General features: G+C 40.2%; 2 protein-coding genes across 3 annotated transcripts; one reads left to right on the forward strand and one right to left on the reverse strand.

Annotated features, from left to right (window-relative positions):
• The first annotated feature begins 8,094 nt into the window (after positions 1-8,094).
• Positions 8,095-10,067, forward strand: Seipin (lipid droplet biogenesis associated protein seipin). The gene is made up of 6 exons (XM_077427615.1): positions 8,095-8,516; positions 8,665-8,810; positions 8,885-9,087; positions 9,161-9,299; positions 9,392-9,577; positions 9,686-10,067. Exons 1-6 carry the CDS (start codon positions 8,206-8,208, stop codon positions 9,763-9,765), a joined length of 1,065 nt encoding a protein of 354 aa, XP_077283741.1. The 5' UTR covers positions 8,095-8,205; the 3' UTR covers positions 9,766-10,067.
• Positions 10,055-13,263, reverse strand: LOC143909567 (uncharacterized). 2 transcript variants are annotated; one of them, XM_077427613.1, is made up of 6 exons: positions 12,624-13,263; positions 12,386-12,545; positions 12,197-12,319; positions 11,986-12,109; positions 10,481-10,614; positions 10,055-10,397 (listed from the first exon to the last, which is right to left on the reverse strand). In XM_077427613.1, the coding sequence occupies exons 1-6, from the start codon at positions 13,112-13,114 to the stop codon at positions 10,344-10,346; spliced, it is 1,086 nt and encodes a 361-aa protein (XP_077283739.1). In that variant the 5' UTR covers positions 13,115-13,263; the 3' UTR covers positions 10,055-10,343. The 2 variants fall into 2 exon arrangements, with proteins under 2 accessions (XP_077283739.1, XP_077283740.1); XM_077427614.1 differs by having other exon boundaries at positions 10,062-10,397; positions 10,481-10,611.
• Between the last annotated feature and the right edge of the window lie 3,397 nt (positions 13,264-16,660).

A 16,660-nucleotide genomic window follows, 5' to 3' on the forward strand; every position in this document is an offset into this window, starting at 1 on the left:
TACATCGAGCCGAGCCGACAGCAGCAGAGACCAGACCACCGACGACGAAGGAAGGCACCTTGAGGAAACCAGCCCCGCCCACGCTTACCACGAGCTTCTACGAAACCGACTTCCGGGGTGCTCTCGAGTTGAACATCCCTGGAGTCTGTACACCTTTCGTACGCATCAACAAACTAAATGCTCGTACAACCACTTCCACCAAGCATTCCAGAAAATTCGACGCCTCGACGAAAGCAAATTCCTTTCGTACGCATCAACAAACTAAATGCTCGTACAACCACTTCCACCAAGCATTCCAGAAAATTCGACGCCTCGACGAAAGCAAATTCCTTTCGTACGCATCAACAAACTAAATGCTCGTACAACCACTTCCACCAAGCATTCCAGAAAATTCGACGCCTCGACGAAAGCAAATTCCTTTCGTACGCATCAATAACCACTTCCACCAAGCATTCCAGAAAATTCGACGCCTCGACGAAAGCAAATTCCTTTCGTACGCATCAACAAACTAAATGCTCGTACAACCACTTCCACCAAGCATTCCAGAAAATTCGACGCCTCGACAAAAGCAAATTCCTTTCGTACGCATCAATAACCACTTCCACCAAGCATTCCAGAAACCATATAAAAGGAGGTACAACCCAAACAACCCCAGTCAACATCCAGCTCCTGACCAGCCACCACTTCACTACGCGGACTTGGAAGAACAACCAGCCAGCAACACACTGCCGTATCCAGAGACTTGCTGAACATAGCCGAATGCCGAGCCAGCGACACTCTACCATATCCAGCGACTTGCCGAACATAGCCGAACAACGAGCCAGCAACACACTGCCGTATCCAGAGACTTGCTGAACATAGCCGAATGCCGAGCCAGCGACCCTCTACCACATCTAGAGACCTCTGAACGATATACTTTTACCAACAATTAATCATACTTGTGTATACGTGTTACTATCGAATAAATACCACATTCAACATATAGTTGTATTAATACCGAACACAGACGAACCTGTCTATAATACATGGCGGACTGGTGGTGAAGAAGACCTTCACAACAAGACTAGATCCCCATAACTGGTGACCCCCGACTAAGAACCACGCAGCCTTCAAAGCAGCCCACATCGCAGCCTACATAGCAGCCCACATCGCAGCATACATAGCAGCCCACATCGCAGCCTACATAGCAGCCCACATAGCAGCCTACATAGCAGCCCACATCGCAGCCTACATAGCAGCCCACATCGCAGCCTACATAGCAGCCCACATAGCAGCCTACATAGCAGCCTACATCGCAGCCTACATAGCAGCCTACACCGCAGCCTACAAAGCAGCCCACATAGCAAACTACATAGCAGCCTACATCGCAGCCTAGAGAGCAGCCCACACAGCAGCCCACATAGCATCCCACATAGCAGTCAACAGCGCAGCCCGAATCTACACAACTGCTAACATCATGTCTGTAAACGGAGACGACAGCCCAGCAGCCCAGAACGAAAATCAACAAGAGCAACCACAACCCTTGGAAGCAGCCCGCATCGCACTACGTCTACCAGCAGTATTCAAGGAGAACATCTCGCTATGGATCGGCATAGCGGAAGCACACTTCGACAGCGCAAATATAACAAGGGACTGTACGAAATACGGTTGCCTTGTCACCGCCTTGGACTACGACACCCTCTCATTCGTCAGTGACATAGTGACGGGACCCAATGCAGCGAACAAATATCAAAAATTAAAGGAGGCACTACTAGAAAGACTGGGAGACTCATTGGAGCGCCGCACAGCACGACTTCTCACGGGTTTCGAACTAGGCGACAAAAAACCATCACACTTGCTACGACAGATGCAGGAGCTGGCCGGCCCGCAGCAAAAAGACTCACAAATAGTGAAGACATTATGGACACAACGACTTCCAAAACACGCCCAGGCCATCCTAAAATCAATACCAGACCCAACCTTGCAACAACTCGCCCTCACCGCAGATCAACTGATGGAAGTTTACCACAACATAGAAGTGAACTCAGTAAACCAGCAGACGCTCCCACACCCAAAAACAACACCAGATCCTCTACTGCTCGAGATGACTAATCATGTCAAATCACAACAGCGCCTCCTAATCGACCTGGCCAGAGAGGTTCATCAACTCAAACTCAGAAACCCCAGCCAACAGCAAAACCCGACCTACAACCGAAGCCGAAGCCAAAACCGGACTATGAACAACCACACAGAAAGCCGCTCACGCACCAGAGGTCAATCTACAACAAAAGGAGAACTTTGTTATTTCCACCACAAATTCGGAAACCTCGCACAAAAATGCCAAGCACCCTGCAAATACCAATACAAGGAAAACGAAAACGGCGACTCTCAGAAACGGCAAACAGAGCGCCCGGTACCCAAAAATGCCGACTAATAATCTGGGACCAATCAACAGACCAGAATTACTTAATCGACACTGGTTCAGACATATCCGCATTACCACCAAACAGCAAGAAATCCAACAAACCTAACAAATCCAACAACACCAGCACTCAGCTACACGCCGCTAATGGGACCATAATAAAAACCTACGGTTCAAAAGCAGTAAAACTCGACCTCGGACTACGTAGGAACTTCAACTGGGAGTTCATCATAGCCGATGTCAACCGTGCCATCCTCGGAGCCGACTTTCTGAGCCACCACAACCTACTTATCGACCTCAACAAAAAATGTCTCATCGATGGTGTAACAGGACTAACCACAAAGGGACACACCATGACTATACCTTCACTTGGACTCTCAACAATAGCCAGCACCGACGAATACCATCATATTCTCACTCAATTTCCATCCGTGACAACACCACAGCTGGAAAGAAAAACAGCAGCGCACAAAACTCAACACATCATAGAAACATCAGGACGACCAGTGTATTCCAAACCACGAAGACTAGCACCAGCCGCCCTAGAAATCGCAAAAAAAGAATTTAAAAGCCTGACAGAGAGCGGAATTTGCAGACCATCAAAGAGCAACCGGGCCAGCCCACTCCACATGGTCCGCAAACCCAATGGTGATTGGCGCCCATGTGGCGACTACAGACGTCTGAACGCACAGACAACACCTGACCGATACCCCATTCCGCAAATTCAAGACTTCGCACACAAACTACAAGACGCAAAAATCTTCAGCACGATAGACTTAATAAAAGCCTATCACCAGATCCCTGTAACACCAGAAGACATACCGAAGACGGCCATCATCACCCCTTTCGGACTTTTCGAGTTTACCGCCATGCAATTTGGCCTCTGCAACGCAGCTCAATCCTTCCAGAGATTCATGCACGAAGTCGTGGGAGAACTGGAGTTCTGTTTCGCATATATCGACGATATCCTGGTGGCATCAGCCAACAAGGAAGAACACGAGAGGCACATCACAATCATCATGCACCGCCTCAAACACTACGGTTTGGTAATCAACGTTGAAAAGTGCAAGTTTGGAAAATCGGAAGTATCCTTCTTAGGGTACTTAATTACTTCCAACGGCGTTAAACCACTTCCAGAGAAAGTACAGACCATAGCGACATTCAAAACACCGGAAACTTATAAATCACTCCGACGATTCCTCGGAATGATAAACTTTTACCGCCGATTCATCCCACACGCCATCAATTCACAACAAGCCTTGTTCGACGCAACCGCGGGACACAAGAAAAACGACAAAAGCCCCCTCGTATGGACAACTACAATGACGGAAGCCTTCAACAAGTGTAAAACCGACCTAAGCAACGCAACAATGCTAGTACACCCCAAAGAGTCAGCAATACTATCCTTAATGGTCGACGCATCAGACAGCGCCATGGGAGCAGTCATCCAACAAGCAAACAACAACGAAAACCAACCACTGGCATTCTTTTCAAGGAAGTTCAACACAGCTCAAAAAAACTACAGCACTTACGATCGAGAACTAACTGCAATCTACGAATCAGTACGATATTTCCGACACTGGCTAGAAGGACGACAATTCCAAATACTAACTGATCACAAACCTTTAACATCAGCCTTCACGAAACAAACAGAACCAGCATCACCAAGACGTCAACGCCAGCTAGACTACATAGCCCAATTCACAACAGACATAGAACACATCAAAGGTGATGACAACGTAGTAGCAGACACCTTGTCGAGAATCGAAGCCATAACAATACCCCCAAACTTGGACATAGAGAAAATCATAGCTGAGCAACAAACCGACGAAGAACTTTCAGAACTACGAAATTCAGACACGGGACTAGAACTACGCCACCTACGATTGACAAACATAGAACAACCAATTTGGTGCGACATATCTACTGGCAATATAAGACCATACATACCCGCATCATGCAGAAAGTCAATCATAACAAGCTTCCACGACCAAGCACACATAGGACCAAAACCAACACAACGAGCTATACAAACCCGCTTCGTTTGGACTAACATGAAAAAAGAAATACGAGACTACGTACGCACATGCATTCCATGCCAAAAAACCAAGATCTCTCGACACACGAGAAGCCCCACCCAAACAATATCGGTTCCAGACACTAGATTCAACCACATACATATAGACCTCATCGGACCACTACCCCCTTCAAGAGAATATATGTATTGCGTAACAATCATAGATCGTTTCACCAGATGGCCAGAAGCAATCCCCATCAAAGACATCACTGCAGAAACAGTTGCGAAAGCACTCCTGGAAAACTGGATTACTAGATTTGGCGTTCCAGCCACCATCACAACGGACCAAGGACGCCAATTTGAATCACATTTATTTTCACAACTAATGAAAATCATGGGAATCAAACGTCAGAGAACAACAGCGTACCACCCTCAATCAAACGGAATAATAGAACGATGGCACAGAACACTAAAAGCATCCATCAAAGCCTGCAATACAGACAAATGGACAGACGTTTTGCCCATGATACTACTGGGACTACGATCAGCAGTCAGAGAAGACATTGGCTATTCTCCTGCACAACTGACATACGGCACAACACTTCGTCTACCAGCAGACCTATTTTTAAATACACCACCCATAGACGCATCAACATTTGCCGGAAAACTACAAAGAACCATGCAACAGATAAGACCCACGATACAACACCATGGGCAACACAAAACTTTCGTCAACAAACACCTCCACGACTGCGAATACATATTCTTGAGGACAGACTCAGTACGAGCACCACTACAACCACCATATGAAGGACCATACAAAGTTTTACGACGAAACAATAAGAACATGTGGTTAGACATAGCCGGTTCAGAAAAAGCGGTATCAATAGACAGAGTTAAACCCGCATTTCTACAGAACCCGGACACACCACCTACATCACAAGAACAGCCACAGCCAACTTCGCAAGAACAACCACAACCAGCACCAAATGAGACTCCACCAGAAACAACCACCAGGGCTGGTAGAAAAATAAGATGGCCAGACAGACTAGACTTGTGAACATATCAAGATACCCACAAAATCACACACATCGCTAACGCTCACCAGAGAGCCATGTGGGAATCTCGTCACATTCACCAAGCGGAACGATGCCAAAATCCTTCGAGAATATTCCGCAACAACAAAATACATCGAGCGGAACAGCATCAAGCATTCCAGAAAATTCGACGCCTCGACGAAAGCAAATTCCTTTCGTACGCATCAATAACCACTTCCATCAAGCATTCCAGAAAATACTACGCCTCGACAAAAGTGCATTCCTTTCGTACGCATCAACAAACTAAATGCTCGTACAACCACTTCCACCAAGCATTCCAGAAAATTCGACGCCTCGACGAAAGCAAATTCCTTTCGTACGCATCAACAAACTAAATGCTCGTACAACCACTTCCACCAAGCATTCCAGAAAATTCGACGCCTCGATGAAAGCAAATTCCTTTCGTACGCATCAACAAACTAAATGCTCGTACAACCACTTCCACCAAGCATTCCAGAAAATTCGACGTCTCGACGAAAGCAAATTCCTTTCGTACGCATCAACAAACTAAATGCTCGTACGACCACTTCCACCAAGCATTCCAGAAAATTCGACGCCTCGACGAAAGCAAATTCCTTTCGTACGCATCAACAAACTAAATGCTCGTACAACCACTTCCACCAAGCATTCCAGAAAATTCGACGCCTCGACGAAAGCAAATTCCTTTCGTACGCATCAATAACCACTTCCACCAAGCATTCCAGAAACCATATAAAAGGAGGTACAACCCAAACAACCCCAGTCAACATCCAGCTCCTGACCAGCCACCACTTCACTACGCGGACTTGGAAGAACAACCAGCCAGCAACACACTGCCGTATCCAGAGACTTGCTGAACATAGCCGAATGCCGAGCCAGCGACACTCTACCATATCCAGCGACTTGCCGAACATAGCCGAACAACGAGCCAGCAACACACTGCCGTATCCAGAGACTTGCTGAACATAGCCGAATGCCGAGCCAGCGACCCTCTACCACATCTAGAGACCTCTGAACAATATACTTTTACCAACAATTAATCATACTTGTGTATACGTGTTACTATCGAATAAATACCACATTCAACATATAGTTGTATTAATACCGAACACAGACGAACCTGTCTATAATACATGGCGGACTGGTGGTGAAGAAGACCTTCACAACAAGACTAGATCCCCATACTATATATTTAGTTTGCCAGCCTTTGATAAACATGTCTTGTATGCAAAATAAAATACTTAGTAAACATTTACAGTGAGATGTGTGGTGGAACATATTGGAATGAAGTTCTGGTAATATTTTTGTTGTAAAGAAATTCAATCCAAATGAAAAAGTGTTATTGATAATTAATAATTTAATTATGGCAAGTGAAAATTATCCTCATAGTGCCGATGTATTCTCGATGCCGTGTCGAAGGTATTTGAATGAATAAATAAATTTAACTGTATGCAGTATGACATGTTGATTGGTTGATGTTTAGAATCAGATTACAATATAAATTTGTTTTCTATAGTTTATGAAGGGGGAAAAGTATAAATTTATAGGGCGGGCTAAAGGTTTGGACCGTTTTCCGGCCTATGGAAATTCGGTTGAATTTTGAAGAGGATCTTTATTACTCGATTGATACAGGTGTATTTGTATGTACAGCGAATTAGGTAGGTGATTCGCTGGAACGTGCCAGGTAGAGTTCCTGAAGCTCACTGGCATCTGGGGACGATGCTCTGGTTTATAAAGGTGTTGTTTGAGCTACGTGTAGCTGGGCTGGTGAGATCACGTTCTGGAAGATTCCAGCGGGTCGAGGTCTTCCTTTGTGTTCTATGTTTGATGCGTAGTTGCGTAGCTCCTTGGGATTTCCCGTGTACTCGTGATTGCGTATCTGGAGCGAGTTGAATCGCCTTTATGGGTAAGCTGGACGAAGTATTTCGGCCACGGCTGACTCTGGAAAAAATGTGTCATTATCCCAAAGGGTCATATACGACTCCCTTTTTTCCAGGAATATGAGATATGTAAACGCAATTTCTCTTATTAATATTATACAATAAGTCGTACTGTATTAGAAACATAAAGATAAATAAAAAATATGTAAAAATAAAAAAAACTTACGTATGTTTTCTCTTCAACATATCTGCAACTCGAAAAGCGTTCGATGTTGTTCCCTCAAAACTCCAAAAGGAACTGATTTAATTTCATGTGACTTTCTTAAAATTCATCACCAACATCTAACCAAGCGTAACGAAAGGTTTTACGACCGGCCTGAGTGATCCCTTTATTTTAAGACGCAAAAGTGTAAAATGCCGCGGACGACCGCTTTGGTATACATCGTGTAAGTTCATAACCGACCGCTTGGGTTTAAATGGGTTAAGTTCGATGAGGGAAATAGGTGATATTATCGACCAAGTTTCGTATGGTACAAGTCGTGCTATATCCCTACAAATGTATCGATAGTTCAATCATTTCTGCCCCGAGACTCGCTTACTTGTCATCGTGAGGTTCTCAAAAAAAGGCGAAAAACTTTTGATATGTGTACTGTCTATGGTCGGAGCGTGTGGTGTTATGGTCTGCGTCAGGTTTGAAAAGTCCGCGAGAATTTGACAAGTGGGGGCGACAGGGTATCTCGGCTCCGAAGGTCGCGTTTTATCGACGGTCCGCGTTCAGAGACCTGTGACGGTGGAGGTAAAGGTGAAGGTGAAGATTGAGGTGATTGTGAGATGGTGCGACTTCCGGTTCCGGTGTCTGCGTGGGGCGCGGCGAGGACTGCGGCGTGGATGGTTTGGCAGCCGCGAGCCGCTCTCAGAGAGGGACGAACTCGTCTTCGGAAGCCTTTAGTGAAGGCAGCTCTTCGTTACCAGGAGGCGGCCGCCCATGGCGCCAACGGAGCAAGACTCGTCGCCATCAGGGCTGGTATAGCGGCCCTCGCACTCTCGCTCATACTTTGGATATCCATTTTTATCTACGTCGCATTTTACTACACTTACATGCCCAGTATTACGCACACCAGACCAATATACTTCCAGTTCAGGTCAGTTTTGTTTCGATTCTTTTACATACATTTGATTGATGAAGGTCAAATCTATTACAAATTTGTAATTTGCATTGTACAATTATTATTTTATGTAATGCATGTAAGTTTCAGATTTTGACCACTATTTAAACACTTACTTTTGCAGGTCGTGCGATGAGGACCGAGGAATATGCTCGTACCCATCAGCCCACGTTCGATTAACTAAACGGCAACAATTACTCATGGTCGGACAAGCATACAGAATTTCTATCGATCTCGATGTACCCGAGTCACAAGTGAACAAAGATTTAGGTGACTTCATTTTCAATAGTATTTCATTCTAGACTTTAAAAACACCTTTTCTTACATATGTTTGTTAATTTTAGGCATGTTCATGTGTTGCGCCGAGTTAAGGGCTCGCGGCGGTGGACTTGTCTCATCGGCCTGTCGCTCAGGACTCCTTTCATATAAATCTCCATTGCTTACATTAATTTCTACGCTTTTCAAAGCCCCTATGATGGTATTAGGAATGCAAGAAGAGCGACAACTCATCCAACTTGAACTATTCTCTCATTACGAAGACGATAAAGTATGTCATGTCGATTGATATTACATAGACGTAACATTTACCAAGACTTACAATAGTGAATATTTCGTTTCAGAATCAACCGATAACTGATATGTACGTTGAGATTCAATCCAGGCACATTGAATTGTATTCTGCGACTTTGAACATAGACGCTCACTTCACTGGTCTTCGCTACGTGATGTTCAACTGGCCGTATCTGTCTGCAGCTGTAGGTAATATATTTATCATTGATTGAATGTTAAATGCCAAGAATAAAATGTGCTGGCGGTATTAATTGGACTTTTTCCAATGATTTTTTTTATAGGGGTGACTACGAATGTGCTGTTTATGGCTTTAGTGTTTGCCCTTAGCTGGTATCATCTCCAGTTGGAAACCGACGAAGAAGAGACTTTAAAAGGTGAGGATAAACCATTCGGTGGAGGAACTGAGAATTTCATTTTTGATTCTGACGACCTTGCTCCCGATACGTTTAGTGTAAAACAAGAGGATGGTGAGTTGATTATCAAATATTTTATAATAAACTATTTGTTTTTGCCGTCTTTTTTATTATATCTTCTATATATATACATATATGAACCCTTTAACTGATTATTTGTAGAGTCTCATACGTCTGAGGATATCAGCATAGTGGAGGACTCGATGACTGAATATGATAAGGTGATTACTGTTGAAGATTGAACGTTATAGTATATGCAACGTTTCTGCAACATACTACTTTTGAGAGCTTTAATATTTTTCTATGTACTTACGTTTTGTTATTGTATAGCTTTATTTGTAGTGCGTAAAGGTTACCAAATGATGCGATTAAATACATAAGTAATTGTTATCCATTCCTATTTATATTTTGTATATACATATTTATTGAGATTTTCTATATTATGTTATAAATTTTATAGATTTATAATACAAGACTGTTTAAAATGTATTTTTTTTTAATATAATTTCCATGTAAAGTATTTATAATAAAAAATTTTAAATTTAATATTTTATTTGTCTTGCAATTATATTACAATTATTATCTTTTTATAATAAACAGTTTGTATGCCGGTAAAAATCAGATCAATTTTTATATACATACGTATATTTACTAAATAATCTCTGCAAACTTCAATTGTACTGTAAGTCGACGGTGATTTCATTATTATAAATTACAAAAATAAATAAATTTGTCTTTTACCATCGCTATATATACACATAAATTTTAACATATTTTTTCACATCACAAATCCGGTATATAACAATATTAAAAAGCGACGTTAACTCCCCGTTCCGGCAAATCGGGATATGACTGGTATGTTAATGCCCTTAATCTGCAAGTAAAATAAATAAAAATGTATTTTTTATAATAAATGCATAATCATCCCGTACATATGTATTTGTAACTATGTAATACCTCATTTTCTTCTAACTCATTCTCACTATGTTCGGTCGAATTCAGTTGACTGCTTGAAATACTATTCTCCCAATCATCATATGATGATGAATCTGAGTCATCTTCATCGTTATTTTCCCTAGCAGCAACTTCTTCTACAAATTAGTTAAATGCACATTAAAAAAATCCATATAGGGTAGACCGGGGACAATAGTAACAGTCGTGATATATCGGTTTCTGATATACAAGTACCTACTAAGTTGGGAATGAGAGTCAAATGACCGCTAAATAAGCTTCAACCTGTCAATCAGTCAGCTGACGGCTTTTTGGACACCCAAACTAAAGTTTTACGTCTGACTTACATATGTGAAAAGTAACACTTTCTGAATGAGAACCTCTATATACTATACCTTTACATAAAGTGACGTTATTAAGCTTTAATTTTGAATTGGTAAATTTTAATTTAGACCTATGTAAGTCTGTCTAATTTAGAATTCAAATATGCATGGAAACTCCAGAAACATAAACAGTATCTCCACGTCATGAAATTACTGAAGAAGCAAAGCATTTTTACCAGTAATTATCGGACTATTTTCGAAAGTACCTTTTAGATTTAACAGTAAAGATCGGAGAAAAAAATTGAAACACACTAGAGAAGGATGATATACAGGCTAAATTTGATGACTGGGAAAAAAACAAAATGAAAATTAACACTAAAACGAAGAAAAAACAAAAACAAACAGAAAAAAAAATGAAAACTCATCGAATTGCGGTAAATTGCGTTTTCATTGTCGTTTACATAATAAATGATGTCCTTGAAATTTTTTGTTATATTACCAAATTAGGCTCCAAATATTTCTATAATAACAGTTTGTTACAATTGTCCCCGGGTAAGAGACAGTTGTAACAATTTATCAATCTTGATATAAGCTCTATTATTTATTTTTATATTGTTACGTATACCGCCGAGTAAGTGCAATCGGATTAGACCGAATAGCATCCCAGAGACTGTGTGACAATTGGTTTCAAGGATTATCTCCAGACTAAGTGTAAGTAAGCTAAAGAATGCCCACCGAATTGGAGTAGTAAGCGGCACCCGGTCCCTTCTCAGAAGTGACCGATCGCGTGGGACTGAGTGTCGTGGGAATACATATCCCGGGTACATGCCTAAACAATAGGGAAGTAACCGGACGTCGAAGATGCCCTGAGCGACCTGTCCCTTTATAAGGAGGTACTAAGACCATATCAAGATATTTTCTGGACGGAGCACTGGCAGTGCGTGTATCTCCTTAATCACCAATAAATGCTGTGAAACGACTTTGGCCTTTTACTTGGATCCTCCACCCAACCCTACGCAACAATATTAACCATAGGAAATAAATAAATAAACTTATATGTCCCTGAATATATGGCAACATTTGTTTTATTGCAAATGTTATAGTTTAATTAGAAAAAAGCCCAAAGTCAAAATGTTACTTTTGTCCACGGTCTTCCCTTACTCCATATAAATAAAATATGTAATATACCATTTTCATTGTCTGCTGGTTGAGCCTCGTCAGTATGATTAGCATTTTCCTCTGCATCTGTTACTGGTTCGTTATTATTATCCAAAAGACCCCATTCATTGTTACTTTTCAATTGGGGATAACTCTATATAGCAAATAATTAAAAATAAACTTCGCATTGAAATGAAAATATGATGAATAAATGTCAATATATGTATATAAAATTGTATACTTGAAAATGTTCTTTATAATTCGGATCATCTAGCACTGGATTTCCTCTGAGATCTATATAAGCTAGCGATTCCATTCCGGACAAATCCCATCGTGTACTTTCCAACAGTGGCAAACAATTAATCTGAAAATAATCTTTGTTATTTGCAAAATCAATCATACTAGTGATGTAATGTATATCAATGCTAACCTGATTGTGGTTCACCAATAGATATTGCAATTGCTTACAAGTGGTGATGTCTTTAGGCAGTTCCCTCAAGCAATTTACGGATACGTTGAGATGGACGAGCCCTAGAGCTCCGAGCCCCTCCGGCAGTTCCTCAATCACGTTATCTTGCAATGTAACCCAACTGAAACACACAAAACCACATTCACATTCTTGAAAATGTTCGAATACGGTATTGGAAAACAAGCAGTGTTATATATACCTCAGTCCGGTTAGGTTTGTAAATTGTTTTGGTAATCGTTTTAATCTATTTTTCCTCGCACCGAACGTGTGTAGATTTACCAATTTGCATATTTCTTCGGGAATACTTTCAATACCTATACAGTTGCACCAAAGAGCTTCGAGACAAGTGAGCTCGCCGATCTCCGGTGGTAGCTTCTTCAGAGGGTTATGACTTACATTTAGATAGAGTAGATTCTTCAACTCTTTAATTTCCGGAGGTATTTGAGTCAATTTATTGTAATCGAGGGCTAAAACGGTAAGATTGCACCACTGTTCAATTCGGCTGTCCAGCTGTTGAATTTTGTTTTTGTGCAGAAACAACTTGTGCAATTCGTAGCTGTGGAACAGGGCTTCTGGTATTTGTTCGACGTCAAGATTTCCGAGGTCGAGACTGTGTCTGTTCCTGGTGAGAGCGTCATCGACGACCGCCCTAATGTAATACTTGTGCAGGAAGCCATAGAGGGGGCTCATGGTGAGGCCTTCGGGGACGATTATTCCTGGAGGTTAACCAAACGCGCCATTGTGAATGAAATGTTTGCCAAAACTGTTTTCCTGGCTCAAACTGTGGACTAAAAATAGCTTGACATGTACCTGTTATGACGGCCAACTCACAGCCAACTGCTAAGCTGGGAAATTTTTATATTGGAAAAGAAAATTATACGTATAATTTTTAAGGGATTTGGTATATATATATATATATATATATATACAGTAATGTAATCAGATCAACCATAAATAAAATTAAAATAAGAGCTGCGTTAGAATTTTTCTTTTTATTATTATATTCTCTCCATGCGCTTTATTATAAATAAGTAAATAATAACAATAATCGTATTTTTTTAATTGTGAATTTTGATTTTGTTCCAAATACTAAAATTTAAGTAAGTATGCATTGGATTTTTCATTGCATGTAACAAATGTTACTGCCTGGAAGTATTCATGCCTGGATATTCTTTGCGGCCTAAACAGTTGGGTAATTGGATTTTTACATTGCACATTGCGATCGCCCAAAATACAATTTCTTTTTACATACCTCCTTTGTTATTATTATATTTTCTCCATGCGCTTTATAATAAAAAAGTAAATAATAACAATAATCGTATTTTTTTAATTGTGAATTTTAATTATGTTCCAAATACTAAAATTTAAGAAAGTATGCATTGGATTTTTCATTGCATGTAACAAATGTTACTGCCTGGAAGTATTCATGCCTGGATATTCTTTGCGGTCTAAACAGTTGGGTAATTGGGTTTTTACGCACATTGCGATCGCCCAAAATACAATTTCTTTTTATTATTATATTTTCTCCATGCGCTTTATAATAAATAAGTAAATCATAACAATAATCGTATTTTTTTTTAATTGCGAATTTTGATTTTGTTCCAAATACTAAAATTTAACTAAGTATGCATTGGATTTTTCATTGCATGTAACAAATCTTCCTGCCTGGATATTCTTTGCGGTCTAAACAGTTGGGTAATTGAATTTTTACGCACATTGCGATCGCCCAAAATACAATTTCTTTTTATTATTATATTTTCTCCATGCGCTTTATAATAAATAAGTTATGGGGGATGAACGAATGAGACGACTGGCATGTTGATGCACGTGTTTTATTTATGACAGCTGAAGGCAGAGTGAGTAGCTAACTTCGAACACAATCGAGTTGGTCCCCACTCGCAGGAAGGTGACCAAACTCGACCATGTCGTATAGCGAGCCGCCACAAAGTAAATAATAACAATGATCGTATTTTTTTCATTGTGAATTTTGATTTTGTTCCTAATACTAAAATTTAAGTAAGTATGCATTGGATTTTTCATTGCATGTAACAAATGTTCCTGCCTGGAAGTATTCATGCCTGGATATTTTTTGCGGTCTAAACAGTTAGGTAATTGGATTTTAACGCACGGTTCGGTGATTACTAGTCAAATGTGAACTGGTCGCTCTAGATCGGTCACACGTGATCACCCGTCACACTAAATTAAAAATTGGTCGAATTTTTGGATGTAACCAGATTTTTCGGGTGTGACCAGTTTTCTCGTGACAAGTTTTAGTGTGACGGGTGATCACGTGTGACCGATCTAGAGCGACCGGTTGTCCTGTGACTGGTTTACATATGACTAGTAGTCCGTTTACCGATTTTTCATTGCATGTAACAAATGTTCCTGCCTGGAAGTATTCATGCCTGGATATTCTTTGCGGTCTAAACAGTTGGGTAATTGGATTTTTACGCACATTGCGATCGCCCAAAATACAATTTCTTTTTATTATTATATTTTCTCCATGCGCTTTATAATAAATAAGTTATGGGGGATGAACGAATGAGACGACTGGCATGTTGATGCACGTGTTTTATTTATGGCAGCTGAAGGCAGAGTGAGTAGTTAACTTCGAACACAATCGAGTTGGTCCCCACTCGCAGGAAGGTGACCAAACTCGACCATGTCGTATAGCGAGCCGCCACAAAGAAAATAATAACAATGATCGTATTTTTTTCAATGTGAATTTTGATTTTGTTCCTAATACTAAAATTTAAGTAAGTATGCATTGGATTTTTCATTGCATGTAACAAATGTTCTTGCCTGAAAGTATTCATGCCTGGATATTCTTTGCGGTCTAAACAGTTGGGTAATTGGATTTTTACACACATTGCGATCGCCCAGAAGACAATTTTTGCTATGAAAATCGTGAATATGGAATATTTGGCACTCGAGTTCTCGTTTGTATGATAGTTATCGTTAGTATGATAGACTTTTCGGCTGCCAGATGTTCCGTTATATAGATATTAGTGACTTTTGGGCGAGCGCTTTGTGGGTAATAATCACCGAACCAAACAGTTGATATTGTGGCAGCCCCGAGGTACCGGCCGTAAAACCATCGGTTGGCCTTCACCGATAAGCATTCACTTCAGGGGCGTCATTTCAGCTTGTCCCAGGGGGGGGGGGGGATTTAAGTCGTCACGATATGTTACTGTATTTCGACCGTCGATGATCGATAAAAAAAAAACAATTCATAAAAAAACGCGGTGTCGGTTGTCGGTGATTTGTCAAAGGGTTTTTTTTCTTTCGTCGAAATAAAATTAATAATCACACATTATCCGATAAATTTTACCTCTGAAATGATTTAATTACTTGATTTATTTCGACGAGAGAAACAATTGAAGAATAAAAAAATCCGTTTGATTTAATTTTAATTTTTATTTCGATATTTTGTACGCTACTGGTTTTAAAAGTTGGCCTGTGGGCCGTTCGTTGGCTTGGTGCGTATGCACCATCACTCGCCCTACCCCCATTACATTATGGCCATATTATATGTGAGTGTAATCATTTATATGCTAAAAGTTACAATTTTTCTATTCTTTAAATTTTCTATAATGCTTTATACAGTAATTGAAAATTTTTAAATAAAATATTTTGATATTATTTTAATAGGTAAATATTTCAAGCGTGAACGCTTGAATGGAAATTCATTTAATTAAGCTTTAACATGAAATTTATCTGAAATAATTTATATGCATTTAGTGCCAATGTGATATGTTTTTGCGTTTTTAACTAATATTCGAATGGCTACCGATATCCCATCATAACGGTAAACGGATTATTTCGCACATTGTGATAGCGCACACGACAATCGTTGCCATGAAAATCGTGAATACGGAATATCTGAGCTCGAATTCTCGTTAATACTAAGTTAATACTACGATAGTTTACGTGGGTAAATCTCGATGAATGCAATGTTTGGGTCCCAGACGTTCCATGATTGAGATTTTGGTAACGTGCGCGAGATCACTCTGTGCGGAATAATCGCCGTATATATACATATATATATATGTATATATTTTTTAAAAAAATATTATAAGTAAAAAGTCATGTTTTCATATTTACAACTTTATTATTCAGTCTGAAAAATATAATATATTCCACATTGTAGTCAAATTATCTATTTATTGAAAATTTTAATATTTGTTTAATTAAACAGATGAATGTATATATTTTTAAAATCTTGAAAATTTATGT

Source organism: Arctopsyche grandis, chromosome 3, assembly GCF_051622035.1.
Source record: "Arctopsyche grandis isolate Sample6627 chromosome 3, ASM5162203v2, whole genome shotgun sequence".
Taxonomy (NCBI): domain Eukaryota; kingdom Metazoa; phylum Arthropoda; class Insecta; order Trichoptera; family Hydropsychidae; genus Arctopsyche; species Arctopsyche grandis.